The 17,019-nt window shown below is 41.1% G+C and overlaps 1 protein-coding gene across 2 annotated transcripts in view; it reads left to right on the top strand.

Annotated features, from left to right (window-relative positions):
- Positions 1-17,019, top strand: part of Sumf1 (sulfatase modifying factor 1) — a 74,434-nt gene that overhangs the window by 37,997 nt on the left and 19,418 nt on the right. The window contains exon 7 of one of the 2 annotated variants that reach the window (XM_051203628.1): positions 1,721-1,834. The exons of the other annotated variant lie outside the window; for it this stretch is intronic. Within the exon in view, the coding sequence (XP_051059585.1) occupies positions 1,721-1,834 (114 nt within the window). The remainder of the gene's footprint in view (positions 1-1,720; positions 1,835-17,019) is intronic. 2 annotated transcript variants of the gene reach the window in all.

Here is a 17,019-nt window from a genome sequence, read left to right as displayed (position 1 = left end):
CATGTTCTGGGACTTGAGGACAAGTTTTTAACCTTTTTGTTTGTGTTCGTTTTTAGGACAGGGTCAGGCTAGCATAAAACTCACAGTCCTCCTGTCCCCGCTCAGCATGCTCAGCACTGTGACCCTAAGGAACCAGACGTGTATTCTGCCAGGCCAGTGTCCCACCATCATTAATTCATCTGTTTTAATGCTTTTGGACTTATGTGCCTGAAAATGAGCATTTCAAGCAGGATTTAACTTTTCTAATTGTTTTAGTTGAGACATTCTCTTTTCCTCTTCCCTCATTAAACTCTTTTAAGAGCTCATTTGCCACCGAGCCCCTCTGTGCCTATACTGGCAGCACATGGGATTTCTCAACGAGCCAAGGCACAAGCTGGCTGTTTCCAAAGCAAGCGCTGATTCTGGAAGCAGCATGGTGGGATTTCTGGGCTTTCCAGCTCTTCTCGAAGAATTTCTTTCCAGTGTGGCTTCATAACTTTGATTGAAATGCTTCTGAATTGCTCAAGCAGCAGATGCTTCTGTATTCATGTGTAGATGTAAAACCATCTGAAGCCTCATAGAAATGAATGCTAGTTTATTCATTCTTATAGTCTTACTTCGTTAGTATGGAAAAGCATGAATTATGAAAGTAGAAAAAAATAAATCCCCAAAGATAACCACTTTTTTCATCATAAACTGATTTTTTATTTAAAAAATAAAAAGGTGGAAAGAAATTTTCTCTCAAGGTGTTTTTGTTTTTTTCATTTGTGCCTTTGTCCTTTTATGATATTCCCCTCCTCCCTGCCTATTGTGAGAGCCCTACAAGCAAGCACTCAACCGTTGTTGAGTCCTGGCTGGGAGAATCTGTAAGTCATGAACTATCCAGTGACCTGACTTTACTATCGTTCAGTCCGTGTTTCCCCTCTTGTGCTGTCTTACATAAACTGCACTTACTTCCATGTCCATAGGTGGTACCCGGTACTGTCTGACCTGCCTTTGATTCATGCTGTGATTTCTTGGTGAATGTGTAATTTGCTGCAGACTGCTGCATCCCAGAGATTTGCCATTAGAAATGCATGGGTTGATGAGCTAATGATTTCCTTATTTAATGACAGTGACCAAGGCTCAAAGATAGTCAACTGAAGGGAGCTTATGGAAAGGGCAGAGTTGACCTTGCATCTAAGGTGCTGAAAGACACTGTGTGGCCCAAAAGCTCATTTTTAGTGACAAGACTTATATTGATACTTATATAGTAGTATATTCAGTTAATGATTTTGAAGGCCTACATACTGATTGTCTTCTCTCCCTCCCTCCCTCCTCCTCTCCCTCTCTCCCTCCGTCCTTCCCTCCCTCTCTCCTTCATTCCCTCCCTCTTTCCCCACTTTCCCTCCCTTTTCTCTCTCTCTCCCTCTTTCTCTTTTCCCCTCTCTCCCATACTAGTAAAGTCTCAATACTTATAGCTAGTGTTAGTCACTATTAAAAATAGCTTCACCAGTTCTAGGCCATTCAATAAAACTTCTCTTAGGTTTCTAAATTCCTTTTGAGTATTTAAAGTAAAAACAAAACAAAAAGGAGGTGGCTTGGGCTTTTTGTTTTTGTTGTTCAGACTAGTTTTTGACAGGTGGGGATAAAAGTCAATATTCATATCCTGAAATAAATAGGTCTTGGTGCATTCATGTGCCAAAGAGATTTTTAAAGCAAGCCGAGTAATTGGCCAGTGTTGTTCCTTCTTTATTTTTAGGTTGATGCCTTTCCTCCCAATGGCTATGGCTTATACAACATAGTGGGGAACGCATGGGAGTGGACCTCAGACTGGTGGACCGTTCACCATTCTGTTGAGGAAACACTCAATCCAGTGAGTATCTTGTGGAGTAGGCTTGTACCTTGTCCTCTAAGCAGATAGCAGCAAAGATTTCATGTACTTGTATTGACATTATCCTCACATTTCCCTGAAGAATACCTCATGCATGTGTCTATTTCAGCTGTAGACTGCTGTATAGAAATGTCCTGGTTTATGTGCCACTGGATTGTGACAATGATAACTATCACACTTTGCTCAAATTTATGAGATGGAACATAGGTAAATACCCCCAAAGTGTGGTATATAAAGTACTGTAAAAGTCTTTTGTGTTTTAATATTAACTGCTAAGTTCTGGTAGATGGTATTTTTCATGAAACTCCTTGTTTGGAATTTGATGGGCTCAAGTTTTGATTCAGGTGCATCATTTGGAGAACATGAGAATGGGTAGCTGTCCAGTCAGGAATTTGAGTCACTTGGTGGTTATTTCATGAGCCTGTTTGTAGACAAGCAAATGTACCATATTCCTCAGGAATAGAAGGCCACCCTGTCTATCTTGAGTTTTACTTCCTCTACCTTATAAAGAGTGTTGAATGCAGGTTCCCTTCCTCTAAAATCAAGCTCTCCAGTTCTGTACATAAAAATGGAGAGTTGAAATTAATATGTATTTGGACAGTGCTTCCTTTACAAAGAACATCTTTGAATACTTCGTGTCTTTGAACACATTGTGGGGTGGAATATGTAATAATTCCATCTCAAGCAAACAAACATTCATCAATTTGACCAAAAAGAGTATTAAAATCAGCCCCACTGGTAATTGTCTATGCTTACCCTTTGCAATTCACAGAAGACAAAGATAAAGAACATTAATTCTTTAGTTGCTTCTCACTGGAAGATTAGCCAGTTTAGAGTCATTGAAAAACCTGTTAGACTCCATGCCTCAGGCCATTTTCAGAATGTGCAGATAGGTTTGTTTGATATGTTCAATTTTCTTCACAGATGAACATGGACTGTTCATGAATAATCTAGAGATATTTATCTACTTTTTGGGAGTGCAGATAAAAAAAGCTGAGGTCTTTAGAAAACTCTAACCCTCTTTCCTTTGTGGCAGGGCTGGTAAAAGTGGTGGTCAAGCAGTCCATGTCTCTAAGTGGGAAGAAGATTGGAAATACTCTGGGAGTCTGTGGTTGGGAGCAGCCACTCTCCCCTGGCAAGACGTGACTTGGCATTTGCTGTCAGAAGCAGAAATAGATTTTTCCCTGTCAGAATAAAGCATCTGCATGCTTGGAAGGGGCTGCACAAGGCTCCAGAATTTTGGCACGTTGTGAATGTATCTATCTGGCCATCTGGTGTTGAGCTGAGTGCTCATTAGCTTTCTCTTTTATAGGTTTGACTTTCTTCTAAGGATTTGTAGGAAAATTCACATTTTCCTTTCACCAGTTGCAGGCTGTTGCCTGGATGTCACTCTTATTCCAATGAAATTGTCCCATTTAGATTCATCTTTGTCATAGTGGCCTCAATTGCTTTCTGATTTGATGGGTTGCATTTCATTGTTTTTTTAGAACTAAACCCCAAATCATTGATGCCATCATTGAGATCTTTGCAGCTTTCTTTATATTCTATAGATGAGCTGTCATCATTGTCTTTCACCAGTTACTTCATCTCTTGCATCTAGAATGGTCTTAGTGCAGAAATAATCAAATACTGCCACTTTTCTATTGAAATTCATACATGGGTCCCTCTCTTTCTTTCTCTCTCTCTCTCTCCCTCTCACTCCTTCCCTCCCTCCTTTCCTTTTTTTTTTTTTTTTTTTTTTTTTTTTTTTATTTTATTTTCTTGGGTTTTGTCTTGTTGCTTAGCCCAGGCTGGCTTACAGCTCACTATATAGTCCAGGGTGTTCTTGAACTCAGAATCCTCTTGGCCTTTTTTCTAGTATGCTGCTGGAGTTTCAGCTTTGTGCCAGTATACCTGGGTTAGAATGGTTTCTTACTGTCTGCAAAATAAAGAAAATGTGACTTTTGAATATGACTTTGAAAGCCAAAAATGGTACAGCTTTTGCTGCTCTGTTCTTCAGACTCAACCTTCAGTTCTTTTTAAAAACTCATAACTCTGAAACACTACAGAGGAGGAGTATAGACTGCAGCATAACAGGGACCTATATTGCTGCCTTTCTCTCCTTTAAACCAGAGAAAGGATTAAAGGACAAATGTTCTTCTTTCCGGAACTCGGTGTTGTTTGTGTTTTACATTTCAGCTGCCCTTGTTCATGTTTAGTGCTGTTTTTGCTGTGTTTTTTTTTCCAGCCATTTAAAATATTCATTTAAAAATTGTTTAATTTTATGTGTACATGTACTTTGCCTGATAGGTGTGTGTGAACCATGTATGTGTGTATTGTGCATGTGAGGGTCAGAAGAAAGCCCCTGCAACTGGCATTAGAGAATATTGAGGCTGCCATGTGGGTGCTGGGAATTGAACCTGGGTCCTCTGGATGAGCTGTCTCTCTAGCCCCACAGTCATCATTGTGCAGTGAGTACACCTGTTAAGAAACATTTGGCTATCGTGTTTATGCACTTCTTTTATCAACATCTTGTTTTCACATGTACATTGTTATTTTTGTTTGAGTACCAGATACTGTGTGTGGAAAACTGTGGCAAGTTTTTGAGGTCTACACGGTGCAGTCTTTCTCTAGAGAGTCTTTATTTTGTTCTGTGTTACATTAGCTTAATGCAGTTAGGACTGAAGTGTCTGAAGCTGAGCTTTGCTCTCTCTCAAGCCCATTGCCAGTTCACCTTGGTCCCTCAGGGTACCAACTGAGAGACAGGATTTTCCATGGAGACTCCTCCAAAGGGCCATGAACTCCAGAGTTTTGTTTCCTTATGCTGTGAGTAGGTTGGAAGTTATCTAGCACCCACTGCCATTTGAATTGACAGGCCTTTAGGGAACTGCTTTCTTGGGATTTGTGCTCTGCAATTATTACAGCTGTAGAGGCTCTTGCTTGGTTTGTTCAATTGCTATTTCTCTATGAGTATCTAATTTGTTTGCCTTTCTTCCCTAATGGCTTGTATAATTTTAGTGTTTGTCAGTGAACCCCGGAGTATAATCATTAACCCCATAGAATGCTAGTTCCAGACCTGGAAGACTTTAATCTCTGTCCAGACTCCAGGAGTGTCAGAAGCAAAGTTAAAAATACAAGTCTTCATGGAGAGCTTTAACCCTAAGACCCTATGTAAACATTTCAACCCAGAATCTCACCTCTTTAGTGCCTTATGCTTATGGTAGCTCCAGGACTAGCCCACAGCAACTAGTTCAAACTTTCTTCAGAGAGCCTGGGAAAAGTCAGCTCCCTCTATGCACAGCTTATTCAGGAAATGTCTTTTTCTTATTCAGTGGCCTCTAGGGAGCAAAAGTTAATCATCAGTTTTTATTTTATTGGGTTTCATTTATGGCAAAGCAAGTTGTAGAAACAGCCTGGTGTTGCATTGTACACAAAGACACAAAAGAAAATAAGGTATGTGCCATGAGTGAGGGTCAGTTTAGTTTGTGTGTTTGTGTTTGTGTGTGTGTGTGTGTGTGTCCATCTGTCAGTCCTCTGTAGGTTCTTGTAGGGCACTGGCACAGGCAACCCAAAGTGTGGCAATTTGTGTGATTATATCTTAATCACATAAACTGTGCATATTTCAAAAAAATTATTTGTATTTCCTTCTTGCCTTTCTTTTTTTGCTTACATCTGGGCCCCATATTACCTGTGACAGTACATAGTGCTTTAAAAAACACATAGAGCTAAACAAAAATAGTGATTATTTAATGTTCTCATTTCCTACCCCTGCTTAGTCACTATGGCCACCGGGTACCTTGCTGATGTGCATTTAGTGACAAGATGGGGTAGTGTTGTTTGTAGCATCTTTTTTATTTGAAGAGGACCACAATAGTATCTGGACAAAGCTGATTGTTTGTTCTGAGACAAGGTACAGAATCTCATTCTGTAGCCCAGGCTGGCCTTAAACTAAACCCCCAGCTTTTGCTGTGGTTTCAGAAATGTACCATCATGCCTGGCTCAGACAGCCATCATCTCCTGCCCTACTCCCAGGAGGAGGGTTCTAGTTTTGGGGTAGCCAGAATAACTTGTATTTTTCTAATTTTACTCTGAACAACAGTGTAATGAATTTCAACTTAGAATGCACCAGAGCTTCTTTATATATGAGTTGGAAATAAGTGTACCCACCTGATTAAGTTGTTGGCTGATTATATGTGTTTATTGTGGAAATACTTTCTATTTCTGTGTCTCAAAAAATATTGTTTTCTATTGTTAAGTTATGGTTTGGCTATCTAATTGGAATGTTACATGTGTCTGCCAGCACAGATAGTGGGGAATGTTGGCCTATGGAAGCAAAAGAGAAGACAATTATACTTATGAATACCAATTGCTTGCTATTTTTGTCCCCGTGTCTTCAGTTGTCACACACTTTAGTCATCCTTACAATACAACCCTTGCTCATGCTTCCATGCTTGTGACGGTCCAGTGGAAACAAGGTATGCCCATACACATTCTTCCTCTCTTGCCTGCCAAGGCCTAGTCAGAGATTATATCAACATGGGCTTTGACTGTATTTTGGACAGTTTGGGGAGTCTGTCTTTCTCTGGCATGTTTTGAGGTGGTCAGGAATCGGTCAGGGAGGCTTCTAAGCCCATCCTTTCTACCTTCCATGGCATGAAATATCTGTACTTTGCTCCCTTCTAAGGAGTCTTGTTTGAATCCTCACCTATCTGCACATGGCACATTAAGTGAATTATGACACATAGTGGTCCTCTGTTCTAAGATCAGTATAAACAGTAACTGTGCCTACTTACTGGCCCTGCCCAGACACTTCTTCACTGCTGCTTGACTGGTGTAGAGCTTATTTGGTAGGTCCTAAATGCAATATTGCTCTTCCAGTAACCCTTCTTCAGCCTCCTACCACTGCTTGTAGAACAAATCCATATGCTGATGACCGTCTCTTAGTCCTCCTCTGCCTGCATGATGTCTTAGCCTATGCAGGTTCCATCCACAGACATAACCATTCACCAAGCATACACTGAGTACCTACCTATCTAGTCAGTACTACAAACAAGAAGTTGCTTTGGAACTTTTACTTGCTAGAAGATTTTTATTCACATGTCTTAGTGAGGATATTCTGGAGTGTGAGAGTTCAAAATGAAAAAAGTGTGATTGTGTTAATAGAGTTCACTGATTAACAACTAATGGACTACAGAGATGTTTAATGAGTGCCCAGGGCAAAGCCAGGTACTGTTGGCTTCTTGGGACTTTCAAGACAATAATTTTCAGAGTGTGGGAGGATATATGGGAGGGTTTGGAGGGATGAAAGGGAAGAGAGAAATGTTGTAATTAAGTTATAATCTCAAAAATCATTTTAACTTTGTGCTAGTGGAAATCCTTCTGGAGGAAGTGCTCATGGGTATCTGTTGCTGTTTGTCTCTGTGGTTCTGGGGTGGAGGTTTTCATCTAGCACAAAAGAACCACTGAGGCACAGAAGCCAGTGTGAATGTATAGAGCTGCAGTGTTAGCACCTTTGACTACATATCTAGCAGGTTGGGGAGGGGGCTCCTCAAGTGAAAAGGGTAAATGCTAATTCTAATGCTGAGAAGACAGCATCTATTTCCATCTTCATAATAAAACCCTTGTTTCTACTTCATCGTAAGATTACTTTCTCAGAAGCTCACATTGCAACTTCCTGAGCAAGGAGTGGGATACTGAACATTGCCCACCCTGCCTTCTTTTTTTTTATTCATTTTTTTTTCATTTTCCATACCAACCCCAGTTCCCCCTCCCCCCTCTCCTCCCACTCCCCTATCTCTCCCCCACATTCTACCCCCCCATCTACTCCTCAGGGGGTTAAGGCCTCCCTTGGATACCAGGAACTCCCCAGCACCTGGAGAAGGTCGATCTGTGGACCATCTGTCTAAAGGTGCTATGTCCAACCAAAAATTTCTGCTGGAGCATCAACCCTCTAGTTCTCATTCTGCTTCCTCTCTTGATGTGGAAGCTTTTCACATTCTTGAAGGCAGTCATTTGAGTCTTAGTATAAACTTTTGGGGATAAATATCCCCTTTCTTCTATTGTATCTAGGGTAACTTACAATTAGGGCAATTCAGTTATCTTCTTCAGAACAACATCAGTGAGGGAAAAAAGTCCAGAACACATACAGAAGCACACTGAAATGCTCAGAGCTTGGATCTTGGGAAATTTGAGTACACATTTTGCACTGTCTCAAGGATGGAATCTAAGTGTGCATGTGAAATGCTTCCATATCATACATAATTTATACCTAAAGGTGATTTAAAATAATATTTTAGACAGATTTGTATATCAATTAGCTTATGCAATTGAACTTTCGGCATACTGTTTTTTAATCTTAGGGCAGCTTGGGATAGAAGTGCTCACTATATATAGTATCTTTCCTTTTCAGTGATTATCTCCAGTAGATCTGGCTGTTCCTAGGTGGAGAGGACCCTGAACAGAGAGAGCTGAAGTCAGAGCTCTGGAGCTTCAGAGTCAGTTCACATTTCCACATTCCTCACTATGTTATGGGGCTGTCCCTGATCTGGGGGACATTGTAGACAGGTCTTAGTATCAAGAAGGTTCTTAGGGGGAAACATTGGATGCTAAGCAAATGGTCTACTATGGTGATATTTCTTGTGTGTGTGTCCTGGAGTCTGAATGAACTGTTTGTTCTTGACTGTGGGAACTGTGATGACACATCTAGAAGAAGCCCTTAGCATGATGGCAGCACATCATTCTGGAGGAGCCGGATTTAAGTATATAAGAAAGGCAGGGCTGGCCTTTTAAGGAGAAGGTCCCCCTATCACAACCACATGTGCTGTTTATAGTTCCTTTGGTATTTGGAGCTATTGCTATCTTCAGCTTATCCTCATCCCCCAAACACGGTACCTTAACTCTTTCCAGTGTATGTACATACTTGCTTCCTTTCCCTCCTTTTCTTTTTGCTTTGTATCCCCACCCCTTTCTGGGAGAATTAGAACAGTACATAGAATTTCTTTTGACTAACCCAGTTAGGGGTTTTAGAGAATGGCTTAACAAATTCTGTTGAGCTATCTTTTTCATAGTATGACACTTGATAAGGCTGCCAATGTTGAATGAAGAACAGAGAGTTTTTCAGTATGTCACTTGTTCTCAGTAACACCATTTCTGATGCGCTCAGTGACAACTGTGGTTAAGTAATGGAATAGAGAGGTCAGTAGATGCATCTCTGTTTGCAGTGTTTAAAATGCTGCAAGGCCAGAGGTGAGTCATTTCATCCTTGTTGGGCTTAGTCCTTCATCTGTTGTCCTGGTTGTTTTTTTGTCAACTTGACATAAGCAGGGCTTATGTGGAAAGAGAAACCCCAATTGAGAAAATGCTTCCATCACATTGTAGGCAAGTCTGTGGGATATTTTCTTAATTGACAATTGATGTAGGAGGGCCCAGCATCCTGGGGATGGTACCACCCTGGGCAGGGGATCCTGGGTTGTGCAAAAAAAAAAGCAGGCTGAGTGAATGGTGGGAATCAAATCAATAAGCAGCATTCCTCTGCTTAACTTCATCCCTTGAGTTTGGCCCTGTCCCTCAGTGATGGAGTGTGACCTGAGAGCCGTAAGTGAAATAAGCCTGTCTTCATCATGTTGCTTTTGGTCATGGTGTTTTTTATCACAGCAATAGAGACCTTAACTAAGGTATCTGTGAGTTGCTCTAAGGATGTAGCAAGCTATTCTCAGGGACCAGGCAGTCCGGACAACTATTGCTGCTGGTTGGTAAAGTAGGCAACCATTGAAGATGCTACAGCTGATGGTCAAGCAGTTGGGAGGATAGCTTTTAAATGATTCAGATGGAGGTCTACATACATGTATCACTGGTGGTATAGTGGCTTTGGAGCAAGAGGATAAAATCCTTTGTTTCTGTTTCATGTTCTAGGAAAGAAAAAGAACAACAACAACAACAAAATCAGCATTATATTCTTTCATTAAAAAGAAAGACTATAGCACTGAGCCCTGTACCAGTGGCATAGGCAGTACTTAGCAAGCAAGAGCTAACTAATATTTCTAAATACCACCGAGTGGGAATGTTTCCTTTTATGCCAGTTCTTCCCCTCAGCAATACATCTTGTTTAATGGACCAGATCATGGTATTTATCTGCATTTGTTGAGCCATATTATTGGGCACTTGATCTGAGCTAGTGGTAAACATCAGTATCACAGGCCTTGGCCCACAGAGAGTCATATAATTCCTGACTGCAGATCCTTGTCATTTATGAGACATTTGGTAGTTATGTCCCATTGATGCCTTAGAAGCTGGAGCCAAAGCCCAGGTGCAATTTCCTTTTGAAGATGGTTTATTCCTTTCTTGACCCTTCTTGAACCTGAGTAAGGCTATGGAGACAGGCAGGCCAGAGCCTCTGACTTTGGACCCTTAGTTACATTCATAACTTTCTGACAGAGGAAGGGACACTGAATTCTGAGTGAATTTTGGGCTTTGATCTTGGGTTAGTTGCCTGAGGCTGCTTTGTCTTATCTTGGTAAGGATGAAGAGTGGGGTAATAGCATAGCACTGCATTGAGGGCCAGGCTGTGTCCACCACACTAGTCATCTCTGTGGGCCTCCTAACCCTCTCTTTGTAGCTGCGGCTTCAGTGGAGATGGTATTTCCTCACCCAACTTAGCTCCTAAAATTTTGATAGACTGTCTTTTCTTTATTCTTTGACAGTTTCATACAGGTAAACAGTGTATCTTGATCACGTTCATTCCTTTTACATTCCCCCCCCCCCGGATCCCCAATACTTCCCCTATCGTGTGTGCTCTTCCCCTCAAGTAACCCAGTGGGAAACATAGCTACAGTTCATGAGTGCCATGGTCATGTCATATCCCAAAGACAGCATTTCACAGCACTCCTCTGCATCCTCTGGCTCTCTCTGTCTCCTTTGCAATTGTTTCCGAAGCCTTTGATGTGGGAGGCAGGGGGTGTTGGTATAGGTGTCCCATTTAGGATTTAGCAACACTTTGTCAAACCCTACTTTTTCTTTGCTACATTCTTCAGTTGGAGCTTTGTTTTACCAGTTTCAGTAATCGACAGAGATTAGCATATGTGCAGATTCTGACCTACAAAATATTTTCCTTATAGTTTCTCGTGAATGAGTCAACTCATAATCATGGACATTTTCTCTTGACTACTGATGAGCCAGAAGTGAAGTCAATACAGAAAACAGTCATGTCATTCAGCTGGAAGCAGTCCTCCATTTGAGCTTGTAGATTATTAGTGCAAATGGCTTTTTTTTGTGTTTTGTTTGTTAGTTTGAGATAGGTTCTTATGCCGCCCAGACTGACCTCTGTATATAAACTGATGACATGACTGCACCGTGGTATGGTTAAGAGGAAGGACCTATTGTAGATATGAGAGAAAGAGAACAGCCAGAGGCGTCTGAAATAGTCCAGAGCAGAGAGAGAAAGAACTGAACTTGGCCAGCAGACTGGACATGGCCAGGGCTATCAGTGAGAGAGGAGGGGAGGACAGAAGAGAACAGAGAAAATGTAATGAGAAAAGCAGGGAAGGGAGAGGGAGGGAGGCAGGCCTGGAGAGAGGGAGGGAGGGAGGGAGGGAGAGAGAGAGAGAGAGAGAGAGAGAGAGAGAGAGAGAGAGAGAGAGAGAGAGAGAGAGAGAAGCAGAGTTAGAAGGATGAATAGCTGGTGGAGGGAGCCTGTGAGCTGGAGGGATTTTAGGGTAGGGGAGGAGGTGAGGAGGTCTAGATGCTGGCATGGACTTTGAACTGTGCAACATGTACTTGTGACACTGGGGGAGCCTAGAGGCTGGCATAAGCTTTGATTTGCTAGTAGGCACCACAGGGAACCATTTGTCCCATCTGCCAGAGATAAAGGAAATGACTCCTTTTGATAGAGATGAACCAGTTTCACAAGTTCCTGAGAAATGCTGGCTTTTATGTAACTGCCAGAAATCCTCCTGTAGTCCAGGTTGAGCCCATTTGTGGATATTTAGACTGCCTTTTGGAGTTTGGGGAATTTGAACCTAACAGCCTCTATCACTCTAGGTAGCCGAAGAGGGCAAAATCTGTTTTGGTTTTTTTGTGTGTGTTGCTTAAGATGGAACCCAAGGCCTCATATTTGCTTGGGCAAGCAGTCTACCACTGAGCTGTACATGTATCCAGCCCTGTATTTTGGGTTAAACAAAATCGTGTGAACGTGTATAGTACTTTTGTTGAGAGTGAACTCAAAGAGGCTCTGCTTTATATTGATATAGGTTTCTCCTCCCTGAATTAGAGTGCTTCCTCAAGCTATTTATCTGTCTATCTGTATACCTGTTACCTATCTTTCTGCCTTCCTTCCATCCTTCCATCCATCCATCCATCCATCCATCCATCCATCATCTCTTTCTCCCTTTCCTTCCTCCCTTCCCTCCCTACACACACACATACACACACAGACCATATCGGCAAAATCTTTCTAATGATATGAAAGTATGACTGTGGTCTTGAAACATTTTTCACGATTACTCATGGAGTGGAGAGAGGTTCTGACTTCACTTTGGCTTTTGAATGTCATTTGTAGTCTGGGCTTAATTTAGCTTTTTTGATTCGCAGACTTTCCGCTGTTTACTGGACTCTTAAGTGTTATTTCAAACACTAAATATGAAGGGCTACTTATTTCCTTGTAATAATATTTTATCACAAACCACATATGTTAGATCAGGAAGTGTTATGAATATGCAAAATAATTTAAGAGGCATGAATTGCTGCGTCATGCAGTGCCTCTTTCCAAAAGCAAAAGAGAGGTGGCAAATTATGGCTACAGTTTCTAAGATTTGAGACATGAATTGGATTTCTGGCCTTCTTGTCTTCTCCGTCTCTTGTTCCTCTTAAGTTATTATTAAAATTACTGATTAGGCAAATTGTTTTTAATCTGTCACCTCTCTTGTTAATGAATGATAAAATAACAATATGTCATTTTCCTTTTCTATAGCTTATTTGTAATGCCTTCCCTCTGCCACACTGTGACTCATTTGTTCTTTTCCTCAAGTATCTGGAAATAAAGCCTGATGGTAAAATAGAACAGTCAAATTATCTTTTCTTCTTAATCAGGTTATGCAGTGATTTTTTTTTTTGATGTGGTTCTCTAGACCCATTTTTAATATAGGTATACGCACATCACACGTCACTCTGGGGTGAGTCCATGGAGGAGGGCCTTGGTATCAACAGGTTCTGAATCCAAGGGTTCCATCCATTTCCCCTTTAAAAAAAAAAAAAAATGAAAATTGTATCAAAAACTGTTCATACCTTTTTGCTGTCATTATTTCCCAAATAATGTAGTATGGTAGAGATTTACATAGTATCTATATTCTATTAGAAATTATAAATAATCTAAAGATGTATAGGTTATATGCCAGCACTGCTCTATTTTGCATAAGGGACTGAACTATATGTGGATTTGATTTCCTCTGGAGGTCCTGGATCTGGTCCCCTCTAGATCCTCAGGAATGTTTGTATTTTCATCTATTTACCAGCAATCTATGAATGTCATGTTTCTATGTAAGGTTTTATGCATGTATAGACATAGCCCCTTTACTTGATGAAGGTTGCAGGTGTTTTAAAAGTAAGAGCAAGTGTACACACCTAAGCACACACAAATGTGTGTCAGTTTACTCACATGTAGGAGGAAGTAAACTGTGAATGTTGGAAGCATTTAGCTTTAACGTTAGGTCTTGATTGAAGTCCTAGATCACCACTCACTAATTGGATAGACCGAGGCAAGTTTTTAATGCAGTCACTCTTGTTTCCTTGTGGGTCAGTGAAGAAAAAGCAGTGTGGGCTGGTGAGATGGTTCAGAGGGTAAAGTTCTGCAATGACACCTGGTGCCTGAGTTCGATTCTGCATTGTGGAAGGAGAGAACAGTCTTCAAGCTTTTCCTCTGACCTCCATGTGTGCCATGGGAAGGATCATTTTAAAATCTTATTTCTACAAAAGCACAGTCAGTTGTAGTCTTAATAGACACTGCAGGCAGAAAGTAATCAGAGACATCTGCAGGTTGAGCTAGACAGATGGCATCCCAGGGCAGCCACTACAACAAAGACAAGAAACTGGGACCACAAGGTCTAGTCTGGGCTCTAACCCTCACTCTTGGTCTTGAATTTGCTTCTTTGTTAAATTCAAGTGCTGCTGAGGGGTCCCCCAAGGTCCTTCACTCCCTTTTCATGGGAGATTGGAGATAAACCCTTATTTAAGGGTATATCTACAAGTTGTTTCACTTCTTTGTTCATCTACATATGCCCACAAACCAATAACTAAGTAATTGAAAAAAAAAGTGAAGAAATAGTAATACTTTTTCCAGGTTATTGCGAGGTTCCCATGGAACTTTGAAGAGAATGTTTAGTGCAGGGGCTGGTATGTAGTAAGCACTTCATAACTGCTAATTATAACTAGTGTTTTGGATGTAATTAAAGTTTAAAAGAAATATTTGTAAGATACAAGGATACACCTTACTCTGAAATCTAATGCATGAAAGGTTTTTTTTTTTTCTGGATCCTTGTAGAAATGTGGAGGAGCTATGCCATCTGGTAGCATGCAGTTTTAAATAACACTTCTTCCCATGGACAGTCTCCAGCCTCCACTTCTTACCCAGCACAGGAAGTAAACACTTGTGTCTCATCAACTGAGAAAGTGCCCAGAATCGGGCACTTAGCACTTACCCACTCTCAGACCATCCAAATCAAATAATGGGACTCTGCAAGTAGTGCCTTGAAAATAATGTTTAAGTTAAAATACCATTTGGTATAAGTTAATTGCCATATCCTCCCTTAATTTGCTGATGAAGTGTCACGTAGAACACAGAAGGTTGTGTGAGAATGTAAGTCCCTAGGAAAGCTGACTTATTTATCCTTTTCACATTAAGGGATGCTTAGACTTGAGAAGTCTTTAAGCCAATGTAGCCTGTGATGTCAGTGGTTTGGTTGGGTTCACCTGGAAGTCACCTTTTTAAAGGATGTATTCACCTGGAAGTCACCTTTTTAAAGGATGTATGCATTGCTTACAATAAAGGAAACTGATTTCTCTCTACTTTAGTGTGACTCACTGGGATTGGGTAGACAGGGATGTGTTGTTGTACCATGTCTCCCCAGCTTTCTGAACTTGAAGAAGCACCTGCGTGTTAGGAAACAGAGTCTACAGAGCAGTGTACTGCTGGGAAAGTTTCCATGGTACAGAGATCCATGTGACTTTTTTCTCTCACCAATGGCTGCCTCTGTATTCAGGCTGACTGGCTTTTAAAATCGAAATGCTTCATATTCTTACCTTTAAAGTTACTTCTCATTTTCCGCGGGGAGTTTGGGTATGCTGCTGGGTAGTTTAGAGCCTTAAAACGTTTTCCTGGAGCCTAGCTGCACTTTTTTCTACTCTTCCTCCTACCTGGCAGTCATGGGGAGTGGCGATGAAAGTTGAAACCCTGATTGAGGCATTTTAAAGATCTCCCATGTCTGGAAGAATGGATAGCAAATTCTCTGGAGGTGGTGAGACACTGTGGGATGCTAAGACACCCATCTAAGAGTGTATGTACAAGCTCCCATGAAATGGTAGTGAAGGCTGGACTCCAGAAGATCCCTCTAGAGCTCTTGTATTTTACAAATGAGGACACTCAAGGCTAAGATTGTGGTACATAGCCCACACTAGACCTGTGGTCTCAGTTCTTTGTCTGTGTAGTGGCTGCCCTGGGATGTTATCTGTCCAGGTCATTCTGCAAATGCACCTGGTTACTTTCTATCTGCAGTGTGTTTTAAGACCAAGACTGACTTTGTATTTTTGTAGAAATAAGATTTTCAAAGTGACCCTTTCCATCTTTTGTTTGTCTGTTTGTTTCTGACTACTCCCTTTGTTTGCCAAATCCCAAAGCTCTGGCCAGCAATTATTTCACAGACATTTAAGTATGGCATAGTCATTATGGAGTGGTAAATAGCTGTTGACATCTCCAATCTCATGTGCTGGTGAACACTCATGATAAAAGGGAGAACAGGACAAAGCTTGTGATGCCAAGGTGCCAGCCTTTTACTGGCAGATATAAAGGTGGAATTATTGTGAGGTGGGAAATGCTAGTATGTCCATTTTTTTCCATCACTTCCTCTGTTTCCTCTTTTTTTTCTCCCATCCCCTTCTTCACGTCTTCCTCTCCTTTTTCTCTTCTTTGTTTGGAGATGGGGGTTCATTATATACCCCCTCCTTGCTTCAAACTTGCTATGTTGTGCAGGCTGGCTCCAATTTGAAATCCTTCTGCTTCTGTCTCCTAAGTGCTGTGATTACAGACATGTGCCATCACACTTGGTTCTGATGCCACTTCATACATTAAGTGTACACACATACATGTGTACATACACCCACACATACGTGTGTACACACACCCATACATACACACGCATATATGTGTGCATTTTTCCTGACATAAAATGCATATCACTTTATTGCATCCATTCTCTAACACCAATGGATAATCATCAGTTCATTAGTTCTAACATAAACTGAAACTCTGGGCATTAGCACAGACCCCACAGATTAAAATGTTATAAGGTTGTCCCCATTCCAGACACTAGCCTGAACTAGGGCACCCAGGTGACTCAGGCTTCCCTTGGCCCCTGTACATCCATTCATTCACTCCCATGGCTTTTATATATAAAATGTTTGCTGCTAACCTGCAATATAGTGAGCCCTTCTCACCCCCGCCCCATTCCCAAATGGGAAGATGGGAAGGTAAAGGTAATCAATGTCCTTTAAAAATGACTCTTCACTCACAATTCTTCTTGAGTTGTAGGTCTTTTCCTGAAAGAAACTTGTAAAGGAACATTTATGCGCCTCAGTTGGAACAACTGAATCATTTATTATAAAACTGTGATGTTAATAATGCAGTCCACACAGAGCATGTGACCAAGTAGAGCCTGACAACCTGGACTGGAACCCTTACTCCTCTATCTGCTTGGGACTTTAACAGTCTCCCCACCTTTTCTCATCCTCAGTTTTTCATTTGAAAAACGGGGTAAATGACTGAGTGCCCATGCATACTTGTGCTGGCACAATTGTTAATAGTTCTTTGTCTTTGAAACATCTCTTTATTTAACAAGACAACATGTGGTTGTCTTATAGTAATGATAATAGAATAACCAATAGATGGTCTCTTTACAATTTTAAGACTTACAAAACAATACTTAGTT

This window comes from Phodopus roborovskii, unplaced genomic scaffold (genome assembly GCF_943737965.1).
Source record: "Phodopus roborovskii unplaced genomic scaffold, PHOROB, whole genome shotgun sequence".
Taxonomy (NCBI): domain Eukaryota; kingdom Metazoa; phylum Chordata; class Mammalia; order Rodentia; family Cricetidae; genus Phodopus; species Phodopus roborovskii.
The sequence above is the reverse complement of the archived record's forward strand: the minus strand, read 5'-3'. Positions and strand labels throughout refer to the sequence as shown.